This window comes from Bos grunniens, chromosome 2, assembly GCF_055505025.1.
Source record: "Bos grunniens cultivar Pamir isolate PY7600 chromosome 2, Bosgru_T2T1.0, whole genome shotgun sequence".
In the NCBI taxonomy this organism is placed as follows: domain Eukaryota; kingdom Metazoa; phylum Chordata; class Mammalia; order Artiodactyla; family Bovidae; genus Bos; species Bos grunniens.
The window spans coordinates 75,286,103-75,310,519 of NC_141166.1; the positions used below are offsets into that span (position 1 = coordinate 75,286,103).

The following is a 24,417-nucleotide window of genomic DNA, read 5'->3' on the forward strand; positions in this document are numbered from 1 at the left end:
TAAAGAGTAGTGGAAAAGTATAATAAACTTTTTATTTTCATAAACTCTCTTAAAAAAACAAATAGAACTTGATTTAACTTTTAAAAGTCATCTCCAAGGCCTCTTAGCTTTCATACTATCAAATTCTAATAAGGACTCTCCTCAGAGGAAGTTATGTGTAAATGTTTACCATAATGTCATATTTCCATCCCTTTTCTATATTCATGAATAAATGGAAGCAATAATTTGAGTAGACTAGAAATAAATCTAATAGACAACTGCTGAAAAAGTTTTTTCTGGTGAAAAAAAGCAGTAATTGATACTTGAAAAAAGTTATTTCTCCAATATGATATCACATAACATATAAGCAGCAGACCTTTTTCTACACATGAAAACACAAGGTCTTAGTTATAGAAACAACACATTATTGCAATCCAACTTTTTTTAGACAAGAAGCACACTAAACAAAGGGATAAAACCTGTGTTGGTATAAAAGGAATATGACAATATAGGATAGGACAATCAACTTGGTTCTTGTTCCTCAACGTAAATCTTCCTGAATCATTGCTCCCAGAAGCATTTCTCTGGCTAGCAGAACTCCATCCAGACTCCAGGCCCGAGGTGGAGGGCCATAGTTCCTCCAGTTTCTTTCAATAGCTCAATCTTCAAGCAAATAGTTAGGGTTAACTACTAAGTAGGGATCTTCTTCATAGCTCTCACTTCCTTCTGTGGAGCCTTTCAATCCAGCTTGGGTGAGCTCAATTAGAACATGATCCTATGAAATACAAATGGTTGTCCTCAGTTCTTTAGCAATATTATTAAGAATGATAAGATACACAAGACCTGACCCTCCTTCTAAATGTCTGATTTTAACCAGGTTCCCTAGCATATCACATCATGTACTTAAAAATAACTTCAAAAAACATGATTTTATGATCATGTAATTATATAAATCCTGATAAATATGTTTACTATTCTATTTATCATTCAAAGTGTTTAATACTTAATATTATGTTAATTTTTAATTACCGGCCACTGAACTCTTTCATATACCACCCATTCATAATTCAGTTAGAAGTAGAATCTAAAGATAATTAACATAAAAATTTTCACTTTGATCTATTAACTAGTTAAAAAAAAAAAAAAAAAGCTTAATAAACTTGGCTTAATAAACTTGGTGACAGATTTGAAGCCATGATATTGTAAGTCAGTCTAATATGTCCACAAACAAGGACTCCTACCTAAGGCCCATAGAGAGGAATTCAGGAAATAGTGATTTGATCCTAAGATGGAAAACTCCAACAGTATGAGCACTAACTAATACCATTAAGATGGATTAGACACTTTCAAGTACTCTATGTACAAACACATCTTCATAGAAAGCACACTTGACCAGCCCAGTACAAGTTCCTTAGTCTTTTGTACCAAATTGGCTCAGGAGGTGAATCAAACTTAAAAACGTAAGCCCAATTTAGATCAGTTAGTTTTACAATGTGTCCCAATGTGGATTTTTTGCATGAATTATTTTTATCTTAACACTGATTCCAGGGCCACTAGGAAGGGAAGGGCTGGCCTGATGCAAACATATTGTCTACTAGACAGACAACTCTGAGCACAACACCACCCCACTTCAGCTCTATTTTTATACATATTATTTATTAAATTTTGAATGGAATAGTTCTTAAAATCCCCCCACCTGTAATCACAGACTCATCTAGTTCTACAGGGAAATAGTTTATCAGATGATAAACTCTGATGTGTGACAACTGTATTTATCAAGTGAGCACTGTGAAGTTAAATGCAATCTCTGCCATTTGAACAGAAAAACTCAATCATTTAACAAGTATTTGAACCCTTTCTGAGCTAGGCACCACTGCCTAGGGGGATTGACAAAATAAAGTCCCTGCCCTCATGGTGGCTGCACATTATTAAACACCTAAACAAAGACTATACTGCCAGGCAGTGATAAACACTTGAAGAAACAAGCAGGGTTAGGGGGTGACAGCAAGGAGGAAGTCTGCTATTTCAACAGATTAAGCAAGAAGCACTACTTTGAGAAGGCAACATTTGAGCAGACATTAGAATGGAGGAGGGAATATGGGGAAAGAAACAAAGGGCAAGTGTAAAAGCCTTCATACTTGGTGTGTCTAAGGAACAGTCACAAGGCCAGTGTCACTGTGAAGAATTGGAAAGGAAAGAAGCTATGAAATGAAGACAATGAGGTGGGCAGGGGCCTGCTTGTGTAGAAAGTTCTGTGGGCCATGGTAAACATGGCGGAAGGAAGGCAGGGCACTAGAACAATTTCATTTGTTAAAAGATCTGTTTGGCTGATGGGCAGAGAGGCACTGCAAGGGTGGACAGTTAGGAGGCACCTGTGGAACTCCAGGCATGGTGGCTTGGGTAGCTGTGATGGTGGTGAAGAGAGAAGAGAGAATACTGAAGGCAGGGTTCATGAGATTTGCTGATAAAAGAAAGTTGTGAGGGGAAAGGAATCAAAGTTAACTCTAAAATGTCTGGCCTAAAGTAACTGAGTAAGTGAAACTACAGGGAAGTAACTGTTTTGAACACATTGAGTGTGAGATGCTTATTAATTTGTGAGTAAGCAGCTAGCTATATACATTAGGAATTTAGAGGGCAGGTGAGAGCTGGAGATACAAATATGGGAGTCATCACAAATGGTTCTCAATTCATGGAACCAAATGAGTTCACTTAGGCAATGAATATAAATAGAAAAAGAGGTTTGAGGACTACGTATAGTACTTCATTTAAAAAGGGACAAGAGAAAGAGTCAGGAAAATAAAAGAGGAGGGACTTCCCTGGTGGTCCAGTGGTTTAGACTCAGTGCTTACACTGCAGGGGGCACAGGTTCGATCCCTGGCTGGGAAACTAAGATCCCACATGCCATGTTATGTGGCCAAAAGAGAAAAAACAGAATCACACAGCTCAAAATTTAAAAAAAAAAAAAAAAAGAGAGAGAGAGAGTGAGAGAAGAGGAGAAAATAACAGTGAGAAGACTCAGGAGAATATGGTGACTCAGAAGCCATGCAAACAAAGTATTTCTAGGAGTGATCAACTGTGACAGATGGTGCTGACAGGTTGAATACTGAAAATAGCCAACTGATTGGAGCAGTGAGACGGTATATATGTAATGGTCCTTTAAGAAATAGGAGAATGAACAGATGAGGGAAAAGTAATGGCAGCAGGAATTGCTACTGTGAGGTCAGTGCTACTGTGAAGTAGATAAGATAGAAGTTAAGAACTGTCCATTTGAGATCTGTGGTCATTAATGTAAAGTAAGAGTGAGTATATGATTGTATGCTTTTCTTCAGATACTTTTAACTTCTTAGATATAGGTATAGTAAACAAACTAGTTTTAACCAAAGTTGGAGTTTTGCCAAGCAAGTATTATAAAAGGAGAATGAGTGAATTGGCAAGTATAAGAAAAAATATATGGGACAGACAGTAAACTGGGTAACAGGGGGAGACAAGAACAGGAGGAAGGATAAAATGCAGAATTTAGATGATAGTGGTCAGGCCGCTTGAAGGTTTATGGTAGAGTAAAAAACAAAGGTTAAAAACACTCAAATAGTAAGACCCTAAATTCACTTTCCCAGCTTTAACATAAATTCTGCTTATTTTGGCAGAAGAAATAAGTCAGTTAATTAGTAAGTCTCTTAAACAATTTTTAATTCTGACTAGACTCTCAGGATTCAAAATAAATGAACATCTAAGGAACCTATAAAGATATGAAACATGAAAACCTTCCCTCAATAATACCCCAGCAAACTTAATTATATACGTACATAGTGGGTGAGTCGATAAATGACTTTCTCAATGATTCTCTTTTTATTTATCAGTTCCTCTTCAGAATCTATTTCTGATTCAATTTCCTTCAAGTACCAGTTAACAAGTTCACTCCTCTTTAATGCTGACTCATCTTCTTCTGCAACAAAAAAATTCATTTAAAAAGGATTAAATTATCTTGGTAGTAAGCTGTTTTGCCAATTCTTGGAGTTTGCATAAACAACAAACAAAATAATGTATAGATTAGATAACCAATCTGTCAGAAAACATATTTGCTAAAATAAGGTTTGCAATGTTCCACCTTAAGCCTGAAATAACCTTCCATATTAGTTCAATTAAAGTATCCTTACTTTATCCTGAAAAGAAAAATTTTAAAAAAAAGAGATGATAAGAAATAAGTTTCTTAAAGCTATTATGATTTCAAAGTATGAAGGTGTTTCCTTCACTTTCTTATGCTTCACCACCCAGACAATGTTTGTAAACAGCAACTGAAAGCATAAATTGGGAATGAAGGATTCCATCCATTTAAAACAAAGCCATTGTAAAGAAGGAAGATTTTACATCTACAAAAAATTTGTTAAGTGCTTCCTTATATATTATCAGATCCCAAATTTGGCTTAACAAATATTAGAATAGGCCAAGGACATTAATAAAAATGAGTCATAAACCTCTGACAATGAACTTGTAGGGAAAACATCCAGGTTGGTAGATATGCTGACATTCCCTCAGATTTTGTTTGCCAAAGTGAGCTTGTCTTAAAAATTTATCATCTCTTCTGACAAAACAACACAATCTTTAGCAAACCACAGCAGTTTATGTGAATACAGCTTATGTAAATGACTCAGCACAGGAGCAGCACTAGGTATGGCCTCACCTTCTTCCATCTTTCTGAGGTGAAGCACAATAAGGTTAGAGATTCGGCAGTATTCGGAGAAGCCCAGCCTCAAGGAGGCTTTTGGAACAGAATCTTGGTTCATGTCTTCACTGTGGCCGTTAATTCCACTCGCAGGAGCAGGGCTATCAGCATGACCTAAGTGAAATATTAACTGTTTGAATCTTCTTCCTGTGCCAATACCCCCCTACCAGGTGCTTTTATAAATATACTATTCATATTTTAATACTAATTTTATTTTTTTTAATTTTATTTTATTTTTAAACTTTACATAATTGTATTAGTTTTGCCAAATATCAAAATGAATCCATCACAGGTATACATGTGCTCCCCATCCTGAACCCTTCTCCCTCCTCCCTCCCCATTAATACTAATTTTAAAACAACCATATAATTATACCCAGTATTCAGTAACTGTACGAATAAATTAGAAGCAATTTTATAAATGCTACTAGTGAAGACAAAAACTCATTTGGAAGAAATGGGAAGAATGGGAGATAAAAGATTTCATGATCTAAAAGTGCATTTGCAATACTAAGTCCACTATCTCCATTTTGGTGTATTTTCTCTCAAGTCTTTCAAGCTTATATATTTTATATCAACTATTTGATTATATTTTAACTTATAAACAGTTAATAAAATTCATTATCTATTTTTCCCCTTTTTGCTACACAGACTTCATAACCATCAGTAAGTGTACTTTTATTACGATATCTTAAGAGAACATTTTGGCCCCTAACTCTAGAACAGTCATGAACAGACACCTCACCATTGATGCCATCTGGGCCCTCATCAACCTCCATCTGGGCATCTTCTTCTTGATCGAGATTGACATCAGGTGTTTCCACACGGATGATTGATTTATTCAGTAATCTGAAAGCTTCCTTCACATGTTTAGGCTGAACCTAAACCAATCAAGATGATGAGGTAAACCAGTAAGCCAGTCTTTTTGATATACCAAACAGATTTTCTGCATATGAAATTTCAGTGACATTTTTGTTTTCTCACACTCTCCCTCTCACATGACATAAAAATATGAGATATTTATGGCAAACCATAAATTTACCAGAATGGCTAAAATGACCAGCAATATTGAGTGTTGAGGATGTACACTGCTTTCATTCACTGCTCTTGGGAATATAAACCATTACAACCATTGTGGGAAATCATTTCAGTCTTTACTAAATTGTGTATGCATACAGTCTATGACCCAATAATTCAATAACTCCACTCGCAGGTATACACTGAACAGAAATGTACACATATATACATCAGATGAACTAAAAGACATGTACATCTCATAAGACCCAAACTGGAGACTATTCACAAATGTCCATTTTAATAGAAGAATGAGCCAATCACTATGACACACTTACTGACAGTTATGTGTTTTTAACCACAACTGGGAGGGGGAAAAAGATTGAAAACAACTATTAGGAAAAGTATGGTTAGAGTACTATACAGCAATAAAGAAAAGAAAAAGGTTATCCTCAGAGAAGCAGGTAGCAGTGACTGTAAAGAAAAAGCTCAAAGGGTAGGTCTTGGAAATGCTAATAAGGAATGTTCGACTTCCTGATCTGGGTGTAGATTACACAGGTATTTCACTGAAAGCTAACCGAACTGTGTACACTTGTGATTTGTGCACTCTCTGTACTTATGTTTTGCCTCAACAAAAAAGTTCACTTAGAAGAAAAATTACAAGTCTATTTTGGGGGCAGGGGGCATTGTTTTAAGTCCTTATATAAATAACCAACAGTCTCTCTAAATATACTCCCTTCCTAACTAGCTGAGCCCCATAACAACAGATAAATCCAGCAGAGCACTTTTTTTTTTTTTTTAAATACACTACTGCCTGCAAGGAAACTTTTAAGGCATTTTAGAGCAGTCAATATCAAGACATATCCTAGTAAACTTACTGGTCTATAAAAATAAAGAATAGTTTACGAAGAGAAAAATATCCAGTTACTTATGGGGGAGAAATTAATAATCAAGGGCTGGCCTCAGATTTCCCCAAAGGAACAACTAATGTCAGGATACAGTAGAAAAATTCGTACGAAAAGAAAGTATGAGACATAGGTTGTAGGTCAAGCCAATATGTCATTCAGGTAAAGACTACAAATAACCCTGTTGCACATAATACTCAGGGAAAGTTAGCCCCATGAACTCATCTATTCCACCAAACCCTTGAAAAAGGACCAAATTTCAATCAGCCAAGAGATAAATTAGGAAATCATAACAAATTTATCTTCAATGAGCTACGCATATATTTATCTAAAAAAACTATGACTTAAAAAACAAGCATGGGAATTAAGAGTGACAGAATACAATGTATATGGTATGACCTGAAGACAGAGGGTTTACGTAAAGGGAGATTCAAAGTGAATTTGCTGACTGCCTCCCACCCATAACAAATGAAAGTCAAAAGATGATAAATCAAGTGATGGATAACTACATTTGACTGTGCAAAGGAAAGCTGTAAAATTTACTAAAATCATGCCATTCAGAGGGAAGGGAAGAAAAAGGAAGATGAAACACACTAGTTTTAACACTCTTCCTGGTAGGGAACCAATAGAGAATGGAGGATATAATATAAAATTATAATAACAAAAGTAACCACTAAAATAAAACGTAAACTTTCTGAATCTCAGAACTGCACATACAAGCAAAAGCAAAGTTACCACATAATGAAAAATCATTTCAACTATAAAAAGAAAACAAATGAAAAACCCTCTCTCTCATATCAATAAATGTAAATGGGTTTAACATACATTAAAATAATATTAGTTTGGATCACAAAATAAAACCGAACTCTATGCTATGTGTGTGTGTATACACACTTAACTTACTCAGAAATGACCAAAAATAATAAAAAGTTATGCAAAGGAATATCAGAAAAAGAAAGCAAGGTAAGAGTTCAGGCCAAAAAGTATAAATGAGACCAAGAAAGTTAGGTGGTACACATCAAAATGAAAAGATATGTGTCAGTTAAGAGAACAATATTAGTAAAGCTGAAACTATAGGAGGTAAAAGGATAAATTCAAAGAGACAAAACTATATTACTGGTAGAGAAATAAAAAGTATTCATAACACACTTTAAACTTGCACTTTAGAGAAGATATGGTAGACCACAAACCCCACAAAAAAAAACAGAAGGCCTATGTAATATAATAAGTTAACTTCCCCCTTCACAGATGTAAGATCCCGTGGAGTAGGAAATGGCAACCCACTTCAGTATTTCCTGCCTGGAAAATTCCATGGACCGTGGAGTCTGGCGTCCACAAGGTCGCAGAGTTGAATTCAACTGAGCACACAGGTAAGCACGAAAACAGGGAACTAGGCCTTCCTTCAAAGTGCTCATGGAACATTTATGAAAACTGGCACTGGGGACTTCACTGGTGGTCAAGAATTGGCCTGCCAATGCAGGGCACATGGGTTCAACCACTGGTCTGGTAAGATTCCACATGCTGTAGGGCAACTAAACCCACATGCCACAACTACTGAAGCCCACGTGCAAGGAGCCTGTGTTCCGCAACAGGAGAAGCACAGCAATGAGAAGCCTGTACACCACAATGAGGAGTAGCCCCCACCTGCTGCAACTAGAGAAAGCAAGACCCATCAGCCCAAAAGAAAACAAACAAGGACACTGGGCTACACAGAAAGCATCCTAGAAACTAAATGAGAAATTGTCTAATCACAATGTAGTACTAAAACAAGCAACCAAAAAAATACTTTCTAACTGGTTATTACTAAACTCTGCAAACTCTTAGAAATGGATACTTTTTTTCAGGAAAATATAGCTCACCCAAAACTGACCTAAGAAGAGAGAGAATATCTAGGCTCAAGAGTTTTACTTGAGAATTCCTATCAGTAAAAGCAGATTTTTATTTCACTTTATGGTGGTATCACACAGCATGCAGGACCTTAGCTGCCTGACCAGGGACTGAACCTGTGCCCCCTGCAGTGGAGGTGCAGCGGCATCCTAACCACTGGACTGCCAGGGCATTCCCAGGCAGATCATTTTAATACAATGGAAAACCATTCTAGGATAGAGGAAAAATGGGGAAATTTTCCAAAAATTTAAATGAAGTAACAACCATGGTTTTTTGTGAGTACTGTTTAAAAATTCTAAGTAACAGCAAGCAAATGCCAAATGCATTAAAAGAGTGGAATTTATTCCAGGAAGCCTTGATATTAGTCTATTTTCATTTTAATAGATCCAGGAGAAAAAAAATCATGATTAACTCATATACACTAAAGGGCTTTCCTGGTGGCTCAGACAGTAAAGAATCCACCTGCAATGTGGGGAACCTGATTTTGATCCCTGGGTTGGGAAGATCCCCTGGAGGAGGGCATGGCAACCCACTCCAGTATTCTTACCTGGAGAATCCCCATGGACAGAGGAGCCTGGTGGGTGACTGTTCATGGGGTTGCAAAGAGTTGGATTGAATGACTAAGCAGACATACAACACTAAAAAGATACTAGGCAAAAAACAAAACAATCTTCCTGACAGCAATATTCAAGATATGAATAATAAATGTATAGTTCTTATTGATAAAAACATATCTCAGCCACAGAGCCAACTAAGAACAAGAAAAAAATGTCTAATTTCATAATTATTAGACATTATATTGCAATAGCAAAAGCCAAAGTAAATTAGTAGAGTCTATGGGAAAAGATTAAGTTTACTTTTTCAGTAAGACTAGAACCATTTATCATTTGAAAAAAGAATGAAAATCTGGAAAATCAATAGACTTGAATGAAAAAGAAACTAAAGGCTTCATATAGTATAAAACTAGCATACAGAAACCAATAGTTGATATATACAAGCAACCACCAGTCAAAATATAAAATGGAAAAAAGTCTACCTTCAATACCAAGAAAAAAACCAAAATACCAAGAAATAAATTCAGTAAGAATTATGCAAAAATCATAGGAAAACTTTAAAAGCCATTAAATGAAACAACACAAAACTTAAGTGGAAAGATAAAGAATGAATCATCAGAACTGTTCACAAATGTTTGCTTTTCTCATTCTAGCCACTTGATAGGAAAGCACTTCTTTAACCACTTGAACTTAGGCATGGCTATGTTAATTCCTCTAACCAATGAAATTTGAGTGGCAGTGCCATGTCATTTCTAGATAGGTTAAGAAGCGGTGTATGATTCACCTTTTCTTCTATCTTCTATGATCATGGAAGTGTATGTCAACAGAGACTTATATCAGCCTGAATTTCTGAGCAATGTGAAGAGAGCCTCTGGCTAACATAAATGAACATGAAGCATGAGCAAAAAAAATAATTGTTTCTGTTTTAAACAGCTGCAATTTTTAGTGGCATAAACTAGATTCTAATTGCTATCCTGTTTTCTTAGATAGGAAAAATCATCATTGAGATGTCAGTTCTTATTAACAAATGTAACATGCTCTCAATATCTATAATTTGGTAGTATACTATTTTTATTTTAGTATAAAAATACTAAAAACTGAGTATCAAACACTGAGCTCAAGTATATGTTGGCCCTATGTTCAGATTTTTTAAACAAAGATAAATGAATAGACAGCTTTAAGGGTATAATGCATTTCCTTACTACATGATATATTCAACAGTTAGAAAAAATCTAAGGGGTGGTATAATTACATAGCTTCATACATTTAGTAGCACAAGTATAGGAACAAGCCATGCAACTGGAGGAAAACCCATTTCAGGACTGAACAGAGAGGTCCTTGATTGCTGATAAAGACTCTCCCCTTGCCTTCAGACAAACCAAGGAATTTGTCAGTATACAAAAACCACTGAATTCAGGACAAACAGGAGCAACAGGATAGGTATTAAAGAATTGGTTCTTGGGAGGGAGGAGGGAGGAGGGTTCAGGATGGGGAACACATGTATACCGGTGGCGGATTCATTTTGATATTTGGCAAAACTAATACAATTATGTAAAGTTTAAAAATAAAATAAAATTTTAAAAAATAAATAAATAAAGAATCGGTTCTTGCCAATTAGGATTGTAGGGCCCAGTCTGAAGTGAGCAGAGGTGGCTGGAGCCTAGACATACTGCAGCTCAAGTCCAGAATTTGTAGGTGAGAATAGCAGTCTAGAGACAGAATGGTTAGTGCTTTCTTCAAAAGTTCCCAGGTTTTAAAGAAGCTGTGTATTTCATATATACAACAGAACATAACTCAGACATAAAAAGGAAAGCATTTGAGTCAGTTCTAATGAGGTAGATGAACCTAGAGCCTATTACACAGAAAGAGAAAGATAAACCTCCTATACTAAAGCATATATATGGAATCTAGAAAGATGGTACTGAGAAAGTTATTGCAGTGCAGCAATAGAGACACTGGCATAGAGAACAGAGACTAATGGACATGGAGGGCAGGGGAGGAAGGAGAGGGTGAGATGCATGGAAAGAGTGACAAGGAAACTTATATGACCATATGTAAAACAGATAGGCAATGGTGGGGAGGGCAAAGGAGGGGCAGAGAAGGGGAAATTCCCAAGTTTTTCAAACAAGTTCCTAGGATGCTTTCCTCTTAGTAAATATCAGTAAAAACAAACAAACAAACAAAAAAAACACCTAAGGTCATTAAGTTCACAACAGCCAAAAAAGAACACCACCAATGCAGTGGAACTAGCCGTACATTTAAAATATAAAGCCCCTCTGAGTAAAATATTGTGGCACCAATGCAAAAGAAGGTTGAAAGACCAAAGGAACAGAAAAAAAATTCAAGAGACTTTAACAGGCACAAGAATTTAATATAAAATAAAAGCATACCAAACCAGTGTGGAAAAGATAGATTGTTCAGCAAGTGGTGCTGGAACTAGGAAACTAGCTCAAAAAGAATCAACTGATTCATAGCTTACATCCTACAGCAGAATACATACCAAATGTTCGAATGATTTAAATACAAACAATGAAACCATCTAAGTGCTTGAGGAAATCCTGAGAGAATTCTTTTATAATCTTAGACTAGGGGAGGCCTGTATAATAAAGTAAGTAAAAATAAACAAAGAATAGGATCATAAAATAAAAGGAAGTAGAGATGGCTTTTAAATATATGCAAAACACTCAATTTTACTCAGGAAATATATTTGTGTATATATGCATATTTATTTTCATATCATGTGAATTTTCTACCTACTAAAAAACCAAAAAAAAATTAAATAAAAAAAAAAAAAAAGGGAAGAAAAATCTAACAAATTCTCCAAGACTCATCAGTTCTACGACACTCATTTTAGGAAACATCACAATGGGAAAAAAAAATGGTACAAATGTTACCATAGTTTTTAAGAATTCCCCTCCACCATGACCTATTCTTTCTCTGCAGATTCCACTACATTCTTGCTAAACTTTCCTCCTTTCACTCTAAAAATGCATATCAAAATTCCATATGCCCTTCAGTGATCCAGTTCAAATGTTGGCATCTCCCCAAACCCTCCATCTTACTTAGGAAAGAATTTATTGATCTCTATACTCTCTGCTGATGACACTCTACCATAATAGCCTCTCTCATATTTCACATATTTAATTAAACATATGTCTTCTCCCACCAAATTATCAGCAATGGAAAACAGGGGCTCTTTTATTCATCTCTTAACCTATAAAGATGTCCATTAAATGTCTGAAGACTCAAAGAACAAGACAGTATCAAAGAATTTTGTAAACAGTAAAGCGCTATAGCAGAGAATCTGAAAATTAAACAAACACACCTGAGAAATGAAATCTATGGGACAAAAATGTGAATGAAGTCACCACAGTGCTTACTTCTGGGAAAGGGTATAAGTGAACTTCCTAAGATGTTATAAATCTATATTCTGAGCTGGGTGGCCACAAGGGTGTATGTAAAAAGTCAGAGCTGTACAGTCTCTTCTGTGAATTATACCTCAATCATACTATTTTAAGAAAAATAGCCAAACTCTTTCCTCAAACAAATCTTACACTGTTTAAAAATATAAAGTTATATAAAGCAGGGCTGGTTTTCATGAAGCAGAGATAAGGGTGTGAATATCCTTCCATACTGCTCCCCATTTACTCCCTAAATACCCACTGACATGTACCTGTAAAACCCAGGGCTCAAAGAACAATTTAATATCCACACATTATACGAAACTAAGGAGGTAAATTCCCTTCTTAGGTGACTGGGGGCAACATTATCACATTTGTATCTGATGCCCAGAAGCCTAGCATACTGTTAAGGTTTAAATGGTAAGGATTAAACATTGTAAGGTTTAAATCTTTATTGAACGAATGGCACTAATCTTGAACTCACCTCTGTTTGTACTCTATAATCTATGTCATGATTATCTCATTAATCTAACTACTACATTCAATAAATGCTTGACAGCAACCTTCTTTAAGGGAAAGCCCCCAGGGTCAGGAGTCATGTATTCTATGAGAACTCAACAGTTATATAAAAATAAATCTGCAGTGAATGCTAGTATGTTCTATACCAAAAATAAAAACACACTTAAAGCCAAATATCAATTTCTCTTTCCCATTATGTTAAAGTGATTTTGATACCTCATCACAGCAGTGCATCCGAGCCATCGCTTCAGAGAGACGGATCATGCTCTCAAGCTGTCGCACTGTAATCCTCCATGAAGACTTGGTTACCCCAGAACCATCCCTCTGGCGGAGGCGTTTATACTGTTCCACAATGAAGTCCTCTGACTCTTTAGAAATCTGTTTCAGAACAATGATGAAGTCAGAGCATTTCTACTTAATGGAAGCTGCATTAAACATGAAGGTTAAAAGGTTCCCAGATGGAGATACTCTGGGGGAACTGAGAGGGTCAAGACTTTGAAATCAATGACAAGAAATTAGTCCTGAAATACCTTTCAAAAGAAACTAACACGAAGGAGGACTATGAATTCCATGCACTAATTTTACGAATAGGAAGACAGTAGAGTTAGTATTTCAATATGTAAGTATTTCAATAGTATTTCAAGCCACTCTGTGGCTTCTCCACATTCTATTGTTTCAGTTACCTATGGTCAACTGTAGTCTAAAAATACTAAATAGAAAATTTCAGACAGAAACAATAAGTTGTAAATTGTGTGCTGTTGTGAGTAGTGTCATGAAATCTTAGTAGCTATCCAATGTCTCACCCAAGATGTGAATCATCCCTTTATTCAGAGTATCCACAGTGTATATGGCACTTGCTTATTAGTCAGTTAGTAGCAAACTCAGTTGTCAGATCAACTGTTATGGCAACACAGTGTTTATGTTCAAGTAACTCTTTTTTACTCACTAATGCTTCCCAAGTGCAGGAGTAGTGATGCCAGCCATTTAGATATTCTCTTACTGCGCTAATAACTTATAGGAAAAACCATAGTATTTATAGGGTTTGGTACTATCTGTGATTTCAGGTATCCACTTGGGATATACATATCAGCTATTTCAGTAAACCTTATCATTTGTTCAATAATAACAACAAAGTAACTAAAGGATACTCAGTTTTTCAGAGCAAGGAACTAAGTATTAAGGAAGCAAGCCAAAGTTATAGAGGAACCAGGTTAGTCATGGAGAACAAATGCTTCTGCAAACAAAAGTGATATTCTACCCTTTCCTTGGGACAATGAGACTCAATTCTGATATTATGGATTATCAAGTGAAGGTGATAGATGATTAAAATCTAAGCATAATTCCCAAAAGTCAAGCCAGAAATAGTGTAGACATTTCAACAAGAATCAAATGAAAATTTTTTCTATATTCTATTTTAGGAAAATGCCAAACAACATATGCATTATGTCGTTTTTTTTTTTAATGTAGGTGGGAGAGGGGTTCAGGATGAGGCTCACATGTATACTCATGGCTGATTCATGTCAATGTATGGCAAAAACCACTACAATATTGTAGTAATTAGCCTCCAATTGAAATAAATAAATTAAAAAAATAATAACAAACAAACAAAAATAAATGTCCAAGTGAGCACCCTGAATCCAGTGCAGGTTTAATCCAAAGATCTACATTAATTACTGTAAAGGTAGTTATTTATGTTCATTACAATGAACTAGAGGAATCCAAGTTTTTCCTCAGAGAAAGATTCAAGAGCATCTGTAGACTACTGATTTAAGCATACACAATTTTAAGATTCTTAGGAATAATGATTGAAATAAAATCTAGTTTGTTTGGTTATTCAAAACTCTTCACTCATAAAAACCTTTTTATTAGCACCTAATTAGTAGAAGAAATGGAATTTTTCAGACTTTTAAAACACTTTTTCTCAAGACGTTTTTGCTAAAGAAATAAACTGTTATCCCACCCTCCCAAAAAAGCCCAAGCAAACCCCCAGATCAAGCCAATCAACCAGCCATAAAAAATCCTCAAATCAGGTTCAGTTAATTTCCAAGTAACACATCTGTTTAAATGCCACATACTCATCATGCCTGAATACAGTACAAAAGGGCAGGTTACCTTGGGTTTAAACTGTCTTGCAAAAAGAAGATACCTCCTGATCTCATCAAGGGAATACACACGATCAATGGAATCCTCAATTCTTGAATGCAAGTCTACTATTCGCCTGGCAATAGCATAATCTGTAACCTAATTCCAAACAAGAAAATCACTTTGATCAGTTATAACATCCACTCCAGACTATCCCAGGCATTAAGAAATTATTTGTAGCATGATAACCTCAAGCTTTAATATGCCACCATAAGATATATTAATGGGTTCAAGTTTCTGAGCAAAGTTTAATACCAGTTTCATCCAAAATCAAATGCTTCAGTGTATAGCTGTGCCTTACTCTAATTAAGACTATTCCTGAAGAAATTAACTGACTTACCTAATCTGACAGAAATAAGAGTTGTAGTGCCCTCAGTAAACGCCAGGCTCTATTGCCTTAACTGTTGTTCCTCACAAAAACCTTATTAGGTAGATAACATTACCCCATTTTACAGATAAGTAAATTGAGGCCTGAAAAAATTAAGTAATTTGTCCAACATCACAGTTAGTAACTGAGCAAGGATTTGAAGAGTCTAGCTTCAGAATATGTCCTCCTAGCCACGATATCATGCTGCCACTTATGAATATATGAGGATAACATCATAAAACTGTTACTAACATTGAATAAAATCATACTAAAAATATGCAATTTACTCTCAAATGGTATAGAAAAAATGTAGAGATACACAGAGCAAATGGTAAAGCAAATAGGGCAAAAACCTATGTGAACTGAATAAAGGGTATATGGGTACTATATTCATTATTGTATTTCCTGCAACTTTTCTGTAAGTTTGAAATTATTTCTAATTAAAAAGTTAAAAGTAAATAAATTATGTAGAGACATAAATATATGAAAATCAGTCAATGCCCAACGATGGGGGGTGGGGACTGGGTTAAACATTTTATATAGATTTGTGAAGGAAAAGAACCAAACCCAAAGATAGAACATGAAAACTCTCTAACATTCACATTAATGGAAGGCAAATTTTATTTAGATAAATTTAAAACTTTACTGTAAGCAAGAGTTATGTATTCTGCCTAAAGTAATGTAGACTCTCCATGCTCAGTAATTACAAGTACAGTACAATATTACCTTCTAAGGTCATTCTGCAGTTCTGCATACATCTGAGATATGCAACATTGTTAAATATTTAAGTCTAAGTAACTCTAATACTTGGCTTCCCTTGTGGCTCAGCTGATAAAGAATTCGCCTGCAATGCAGGAGACCTGAGTTCAATTTCCGGGTTGGGAAGATCCCCTGGAGAAGGGAAAAGCTACTCACTCCAGTATTCTGGCCTAGAGAATTCCATGGACTGTATAGTCTATACAGTCCGTGGGTCACAAAGAGCTGGACATGACCGAGTGACTTTCACTTTCTTTCAACTCTAATACTAATATGTCAGAATGTAAGTAAATCCACAATTTTACATTCAGTCTTAAAACTGCTACATAATTAGAAAAAAATGTGACACATACGATAATTTGACAGGAAGATATAGGGAGACAAATGATTCATAATTTGTGGAAAAAAAGGAAAGTTGTTTGGTATCCGAATTCTTTTCAACCTTAATGAAAAAACAAACAAAAGTCTAATAAAAATATTAAAGGGTATGGTTGAGAACTGTGGTTTTTTTTTTTAGAATTAAAAAGCAACAACAAAAACAACAAACTTGATATTCCTTAATACAATTAAACAGAACCATCAATTAAAGTGATTCCGAGTTGCTTAATAAACCTATCTAATCCTGTGCCATTCAGAGATATGAAAGGTCAGTGCCAACGCATGCACCAATTCTTCACGAGTACATCTTCCAGGCTTGTCTCGATCAATTACTCAAACTGGAAATAATCAAGGAAGCTCAGAGGGACGGCTCATGTAGTTACCTCATTACATTCATCCACAAGTATAAAGAAGAGATCAAATCGCGACATGATAGGAGCTGACAAATTTATATTCTGTTTCAATGATTTTGATCTGTCATAGTGTCCACTGATGGGGTTTGCTGCTGCCAAAATGGATGTCCTGGCATTCAGAGTAGCCTGACCACAAAAGGAAAAAAATCATGACAGGTTTAAAGACAACTGGAATGGCATATGACAAACCTCAACATCATTCATAATTAATGAAAACCAAAATAATAAGATATCATCTTTCATCTACTGAATCATCGAAATCAAAGTCTGATATAGCAACAGGTATCCCCATACGATGGTGCTAGTATGATGTGTATGCCCTTTAAGCCAGGAATTTCTTACTAAGAATTGATCTTGCAGCTAGATATAGGAAGAGGCGTACAATGCTTACAATGTTGTTTGTAATACAGAAGGCTGGAAATGACCTAAACATCATTCTTTTTATAAGAGCCTACCTATGAGTCAAACTGGGGTATATACAAGTGAAAATCATGGAGTAATAAAAAACCATAGTGGATCTAATACATACTGGTATAGAAAGATTACCAAAATAAAACTATAAAGTTAAATGAGCAAAGAATAAAACTTTATGTGCATTATGCTTATTTATGATAAAATATTCCTAAAAGGGACATAAACTCAGCAGATACTTCTGAGTATCTGCTGGTGCTGGGAGGAGGAGATTTCTCTTAATTTATATTTACCTGTTACATTTTTCTTAACTATTTGAATGTATTACTTTTATTTTTAAAGTTTTATTTCTCTCTAATGCTAATTATAATATTGTACTTATTATTTCCATTTAAATGATTTGTCAACTTTATTTCTGTTACAATTGGAAGCACACTTTAGTGAAGACTACAGAGAAGCTTTGAGGAAATTTTGAAAGAGCTAAAAATTTCACCAGTACTTCCTCTACTTTGTTTCATAAATTAATTTTCACAGTACCTTTAACAGCACCTGTAATTTATAGTCAGGTGCTCTACCCCTGAGCTATGCCCCCAACACCTGTAATTTGGATTAATAAGCCTCACGGCTGTGTTTTCCATTTCAATAAACAGCATTTCATGTTGAAGTAATGAATTTTATTCAAGTGATCATCTCCAGAGCTACACACGTCTACAAGGCTAAGGCATGATGCAGTGGAACAGAAGTGGACACACATACCTTCACTCCTGCTTTGGTGATAGAGATGGTTTGCTGTTCCATAGCTTCATGAATAGCAACTTGATCCCGCACATCCATCTTATCAAATTCATCAATACAACATACACCCTGTAATCAAATAAGCCTGGCATAAGAAACTTCCTTTCAGATGTCAAATGGCAAGGAAACTCAAAGTTTGCTACCATAATGACTTTAAACAACTAAGGTAAGTAAGCAATCCCAATTCCCTCTATTAGAGTAAGGCAGTACACGATCCCCAAGGGAACCATACAACTTTCAACTCACTTTAAACTCTAGTTTGCCCTTTAAGGGCAAAACTAAAAACAGGCAGTTACTTATTGCAGTTCTACTCAACATCAAAATGTTGTGTAAATCTCAGGGTCAAAACATTCTGGATCACTTCAGTGTTGATTTTAGGCTCAAAGTGAAGGATGAAATTGGAACATGTTTGTATCTACAGCTACAGTTTACATGCATTCACAGATCTAACTGATCTATGACAAATACATGCAAAATGCAATAGATATACTCATAGATGTATCACAGTCTAGAAAGGAAAAAGTGCTGAGACATACTAGTAGTCATAGCAAACAACAAGCTCAGGGCAGGCAATATATTCTACAGAAGTTCAGAAAGTGTTGACTAATGATGATAATCTCAATTTCTAGATTAATAAAACCATAAATTATTTACTAAAAGTATTTTATTTTTTCTTGAAAAAGAACACCTTAATAGGAACTTATAGGTCTTTATTGATAGGGTAGGTGATATTCTGATTTCTTTCTATCTAATCAGGTAAAATGTTCTTACATTATCAGCCAGCATCAAGGCTCCAGCCTCAATGACAAACTCATGAGACTCTTCATCTCTCACAACAGCAGCGGTTAAACCAGCAGCACTGGACGCTTTGCCGCTGGTGTAGACAGCTCTGGGACTGAATTCCTCTACGTGCCTGTTCAAGGTTATCATATTCATTAATATATGATTATAAAGCATCCTTTTCAGGATTATCAGCTTGATACAGTTTACATCAAGTATTTAAGAGAACATTTGGAAAAAGCATTAAGAAAATGCAGTTAAGATAAATGCCATAGATCAAATAGAAAGTCTTTTCTCCTTTGGTCTTCTGAATAGACTAAATCCATTCCTGTCAAGGAAGATGAAATTCATACACGACAAAAACATCAATTAATAGTTTGGCACCAGTAATCTATTAGAAGACCTTGCACTTAAAAAATGAAAACAAACAAAACAACAACAAAAATAGAATAGATGTGAAATTTATTCCAAAAAAGGGAATCTATTATAATAGATGTTAAAAAAATGTGAAAAAATCTAATACCCTTTCATGATAAAAATTCAAGTAATTACAAGAGGCTTTCCCTCAACCTGCTAAAGGGCATCTATGAAAACCCACAGCTAACATCATACTTACTAGTAAAAGACTGAATGCTTTTCCCCTAAGAATAGGAATAAGACTTAGGGGTCTATTCCTGCCACTTCTATTCAACATTACACTGAAAGATTCAGCCAGGGCAATTGGGCAAGAAAGAGAAAAAGGCACTCAGATTTGAAAGAAAAAAGAACTATCACTATTTGCATTTGACATGATCTTGCAGACAAGTTAGATCCACTAAAACACAACTAGTAAGTCCACAAAAACAGTTAGAATAAATCAGTTTGTGCATGTTGCAAAATAAAAGTTTAATAGTTGTATTTCTACACACTTGTGACAACCTGAAAATGAATCTAAGAAAACAGTTCTATTCATACTAGCATCATAAAGAATAAAATACTTAGGAATAAACTTAATAAAAGAAGCACAGGCACATACACTGAAAACTACAAAGCATTACTGAAATTAAAGATGACCTAAATAAATGGAAAGATAACCCATGTTCATGGATCAAAAGACTTAATATCGTTAAAAAGCAAATATAATCAGGTACAACACAATACTGCTCAGAGGCAACACTGTAGTACATCTTTTGTGGTGGCAATGGGGAGATGGGAGGCAGGAGCAACAGAAACGAAGAAAAATAAAGAGAGTTCATTTAATATAGGACTATTATCTTCAAACCTAGAACTCAGTCCATGATATACTTGAAGGAAATAATATTTAATTATAAAACTTCAGCCAAAAATTTTATGTTCTAGAACACTGCCATGTTAAAAATTTCCCAAATAAAGGAAAGGCAGCTTGATACAGTATGAAGAGCACATGCTTTGCAATCAAAAGCTGAATTCATGGCTTAGAGCCACCTGTCAGCTCTAAGGAATTAGACAATTTACTGAGACTCAGAGTTTTGTTTGCCTCCCTGAAAAAAAAGACAGTATTATATGCCTGTCTGAATGTTGGTAGGGTATGACATAATACACAGACACACACATACACAGACTCACACAGCACCAAGAACACAAGAGGTGCTTGTGTTGCCATTATCTTGACCTCTAAGTTTCTTAAAAGTTTGAAAGCAAGCAAGTAAAAAAAAAAAAAAAAGAAAGTAAGCAAGTACTTATACCTTTTAAAAATAAGCAGAAACTGCTAAATTCATATTGGTAAGTTCAGCACAAAATGCCTCATTTTTATCACACTGTTTTTGGAAACTGTGTCCTGTATAAGAACTGTGAAGACATTTGTATTCTTAATCTCAGCAATCCTATGCCTAGGAATTTACCCAAAGGAAATTAATAAAAACTTATACACATTATGATGTTCACTGTATTTGATCATTAAAATAAGTTACTCTGTTAAATTGTCTAATATCAGGGTAGGGGAATTATCTTTTAAGCTATAATATGCCAACAAAAAACAATTGTGAAAATAGAGAAACATCGAAAAGAATTTAAAGTATTAATTAAAATTAAAAATATGCATGCTGTGACTTATAACCATGGAAATATATATATATTCATACATTCAAAGAGTTTTATACAAAGATTAAAAGAATTCTATGTGGGATTGTAATTACAATTTTTACGTATTCCACAATCTGTAAAATGTTGTTACATTCTCCTTAACAAATTAAGGTGGACTTTAACCCAAGAGAGTTTTTGAAAGCCTGCAACTATGCATATTGTTTTCTTTGTTGTACTATCGCAGGCACTTACTTGAGAAACTGGCTCTTAGCTGTACTTGGGTCACCAACAATGCAAACATTTATATCCCCTCGAAGAGAGGTCCCTTCCCCTGTTGTCTTTGGGACACCACCAAAGAGCATCAGCAAGACACCCCGTTTTACTTCATCATTACCTGAAATAAAAACCCAAGGTATTTTTCAACATGAGTTTAAACAATTTCACAGGACACTACAAAGGCATGTTTACCAACCAAAAGTGCAGAGGTAGCTGAAGCAAAGTTAAGACCAAAGTAAAAATATCTTTCTGGTTTCTCATTTTGATCTTGGTTCTCGTCCTATGAATGTAAAGTCACCTATCACTGTACTAATACCTTCACCTGAAGCAGATGCTGATGCTCACCATTCTAAGAGTTTTTCCTTGTATATAAGTCCTGCTTCCTACATAAAGTCTTTCCCTATGTCACAGTCCTCAAATATCTCTCCCCATAAATAAACTATGTCCACTACAGCCTACCATATTTGCTAGTTCTTTCCAACTGCAGGTTATACGGTTCTATCAAGAGTTTCAGGAAATGATCCATGACTTACCTCTTTTGTATCAGGAATAGTGACCCTATAAATACAAGCTAATTAAACTGATATAGATTAGGCAAGATGCTGAATGTGGTCTACAGCTGCTTCTAAAAACTATTTTTAAATACAAGAAGGAAATGATTAAAAAAAAAAAAAAGACAACACCAAATTTTAGAAATGTGGTATTGGAAGAAACATTCTTCTGTCTTAATTATTATGACTTTCTGTGAATGCCATCAATGAAATGCTGGCACATGTACAGAAAGGACTTCTCAGAAGCAGAAAATTTAAAATCCATTCCAAAAACAAAATTTCTCTGACTTATAACCTGTATGAAACAAATGAGTTGGAGGTGTGGTAGTTTAAAATAGCCCACAAATTATTTGATAATCCTCATTTCTAGATGGAGCTTAATTCTCCTCTCCTAAAGTGTGACTAGGCTTAGTAACTTGGTTCCCACAAATAGCATATGGTGGAAGAGAAAGTGTATAACTTCTAGCACTAAGTCTTGAGAAGCATTTTGCTTCCTCCTTGCTCTGCTCTTCTGGACTGCATGCTCTGAAGGAAGCCAGCTATTGTGCTATGAGGACACTGAAACAGTCCAGTGAAGAAATTCATATGGTAAGGAATTGAGGCTTCCAGCTAACAACAAGCACTGACAGATAAGAGTGAGTGGATCCTTTATAGTGGATCCTCCAGCTCAAGTCAAGCCTTCAGATGACTACAGCCCTAGGTGACATCTTGGCTACAAAATCTACAAAGACTGACCAAGACCACACAGCTAAGTTTCCCTCAAATTCCTGACCTACAGACTGTATGAAATAATGCTTATTGTTTTAAACCATTAAATTTAGGATAATTTGTTAAGTAGCAATAGATTAATTTATGGTGGGGGAATGGAACAGTATAAAAATTTGATACCTACTCATTCTAAGGGAGGATACTCTAAAACCCACAAAGGATTATTAATATTAAGGATTTCAGTTCAATTACACTGACCAAATATTTAAGCAGAAAAAAAGGCTAATTTTCAATGATTAAAAATACATACCTAAGACAAATAACCATAATCTTATGAACTCTTGCCATTACTTCAACTGAATATGCTGCTGCTGCTGCTGCGGCTAAGTCGCTTCAGTCGTGTCCAACTCTGTGCGACCCCAGAGACGGCAGCCCACCAGACACGACTCTGTGCGACCCCAGAGACGGCAGCCCACCAGGCTCCCCCGTCCCTGGGATTCTCCCGGCAAGAACACTGGAGTGGGTTGCCATTTCCTTCTCCAATGCAGGCAAGTGAAAAGTGAAAGTGAAGTCGCTCAGTCATATCCGACTCTTAGCGACCCCATGGACTGCAGCCTACCAGGCTCCTCTGTCCATGGGATTTTCCAGGCAAGAGTACTGGAGTGGGTTGCCATTGCCTTCTCCGTCAACTGAATATAGAGGGATGGAAAAAAAACAAAAATAAAGCATGAGATCTGAAAAGTTAGTCCTATCCTTCAACGCACAAGGGATTTAATGACAGTGAACAGCTAGTAACCAAGAGCTAAGAAAGTGTGAAAGCAGAAACCACAAAGTATAGGCACAGTTGTTGTTCAGTCGCTAAGCCGTATCTAACTCTGTGACCCCATGAACTGCAGCATGCCAGGCTTAGGCACAGTACATATAACCAAAAAAAATATGAAATCTCTTCCCATTGTGAAAACTAACAAGAAAAAAGAGATCAGGATGTTAATCTGGCATTAAGAATATATTTAAGTGCAGTTCTGTCCTAAAGCCAGAAAAAGACTAAATGATTTCTTCTTTTTTCAAAAGAAAACTGGCAAAATACACACAACATAAAATTAACCACTGCAACCATTTTTAAGGGGTTCAGAAGGGGTTTAAGTACATTCACTATCTTTTACAACCATCACCCATTCACTTCTAGGACTTTTCATAACCCCAAACACAAATTCTATTCATTAAACAATTCCCTATTTCTCTCCTCAGCAGGTAATCTTTTTCTACTTTCTCTATGAATTTACCTATTTTAAGTATCTCATTTTAACTGGAATCACGTAATATCTGTCCTTTTATAAATGACTTTTAAGAACTCCTTCTAAACCCACGAAAAACCTTTTAACATCTGATTTGTGTATTTTAAGAAGTCACATGTTGCTGTTTTACAAACATTACTTTGACTTCAAGCTTATTTCACAGATAGACTTCTTACCATGTATAGTAGGGAACAGGCTTGTACAAAGATTGTGGTACAGATTTTTATCTTGACTCATTTCAAACACTTTCTCCCACTCCTTCACAGTCATTTGGTTCTTAATGCTCTCAGCTGTCTGTTCCTCATCTCGGAGCTCTTTTCCTCCAAACTGAGGGGGAGGAGAAAGGAAAAAAATAGTAGATTTTTGAAATATAGAAATAGTCAAAATAATGTGAAAGAGAAGAAACATCAGCACAAACAAAATACATCCTGGGAGGTCAAAATCTGTTGCCTGTAAAGGTTTTTTTTTAAAAAAAAAACCTTCTAACCAGAAAGGCCTAAGTTAGCCAAAATACCAAAGAGCTTGTC

General features: G+C 35.5%; 1 protein-coding gene across 1 annotated transcript in view; it reads right to left on the bottom strand.

Moving 5' to 3' along the window:
* Positions 1-7: 7 nt before the first annotated feature.
* Positions 8-24,417, bottom strand: part of MCM6 (minichromosome maintenance complex component 6) — a 34,972-nt gene continuing 10,562 nt past the window's right edge. The window contains exons 7-17 of the mRNA XM_086351257.1: positions 24,067-24,217; positions 21,313-21,454; positions 19,012-19,153; positions 18,202-18,309; positions 17,005-17,160; positions 15,091-15,219; positions 13,195-13,356; positions 5,444-5,579; positions 4,658-4,813; positions 3,783-3,922; positions 8-754 (exon numbers count right to left, since the gene is read on the bottom strand). Coding sequence (XP_086207383.1) covers positions 638-754; positions 3,783-3,922; positions 4,658-4,813; positions 5,444-5,579; positions 13,195-13,356; positions 15,091-15,219; positions 17,005-17,160; positions 18,202-18,309; positions 19,012-19,153; positions 21,313-21,454; positions 24,067-24,217 — 1,539 coding nt within the window. The 3' untranslated portion in view covers positions 8-637. The remainder of the gene's footprint in view (positions 755-3,782; positions 3,923-4,657; positions 4,814-5,443; positions 5,580-13,194; positions 13,357-15,090; positions 15,220-17,004; positions 17,161-18,201; positions 18,310-19,011; positions 19,154-21,312; positions 21,455-24,066; positions 24,218-24,417) is intronic.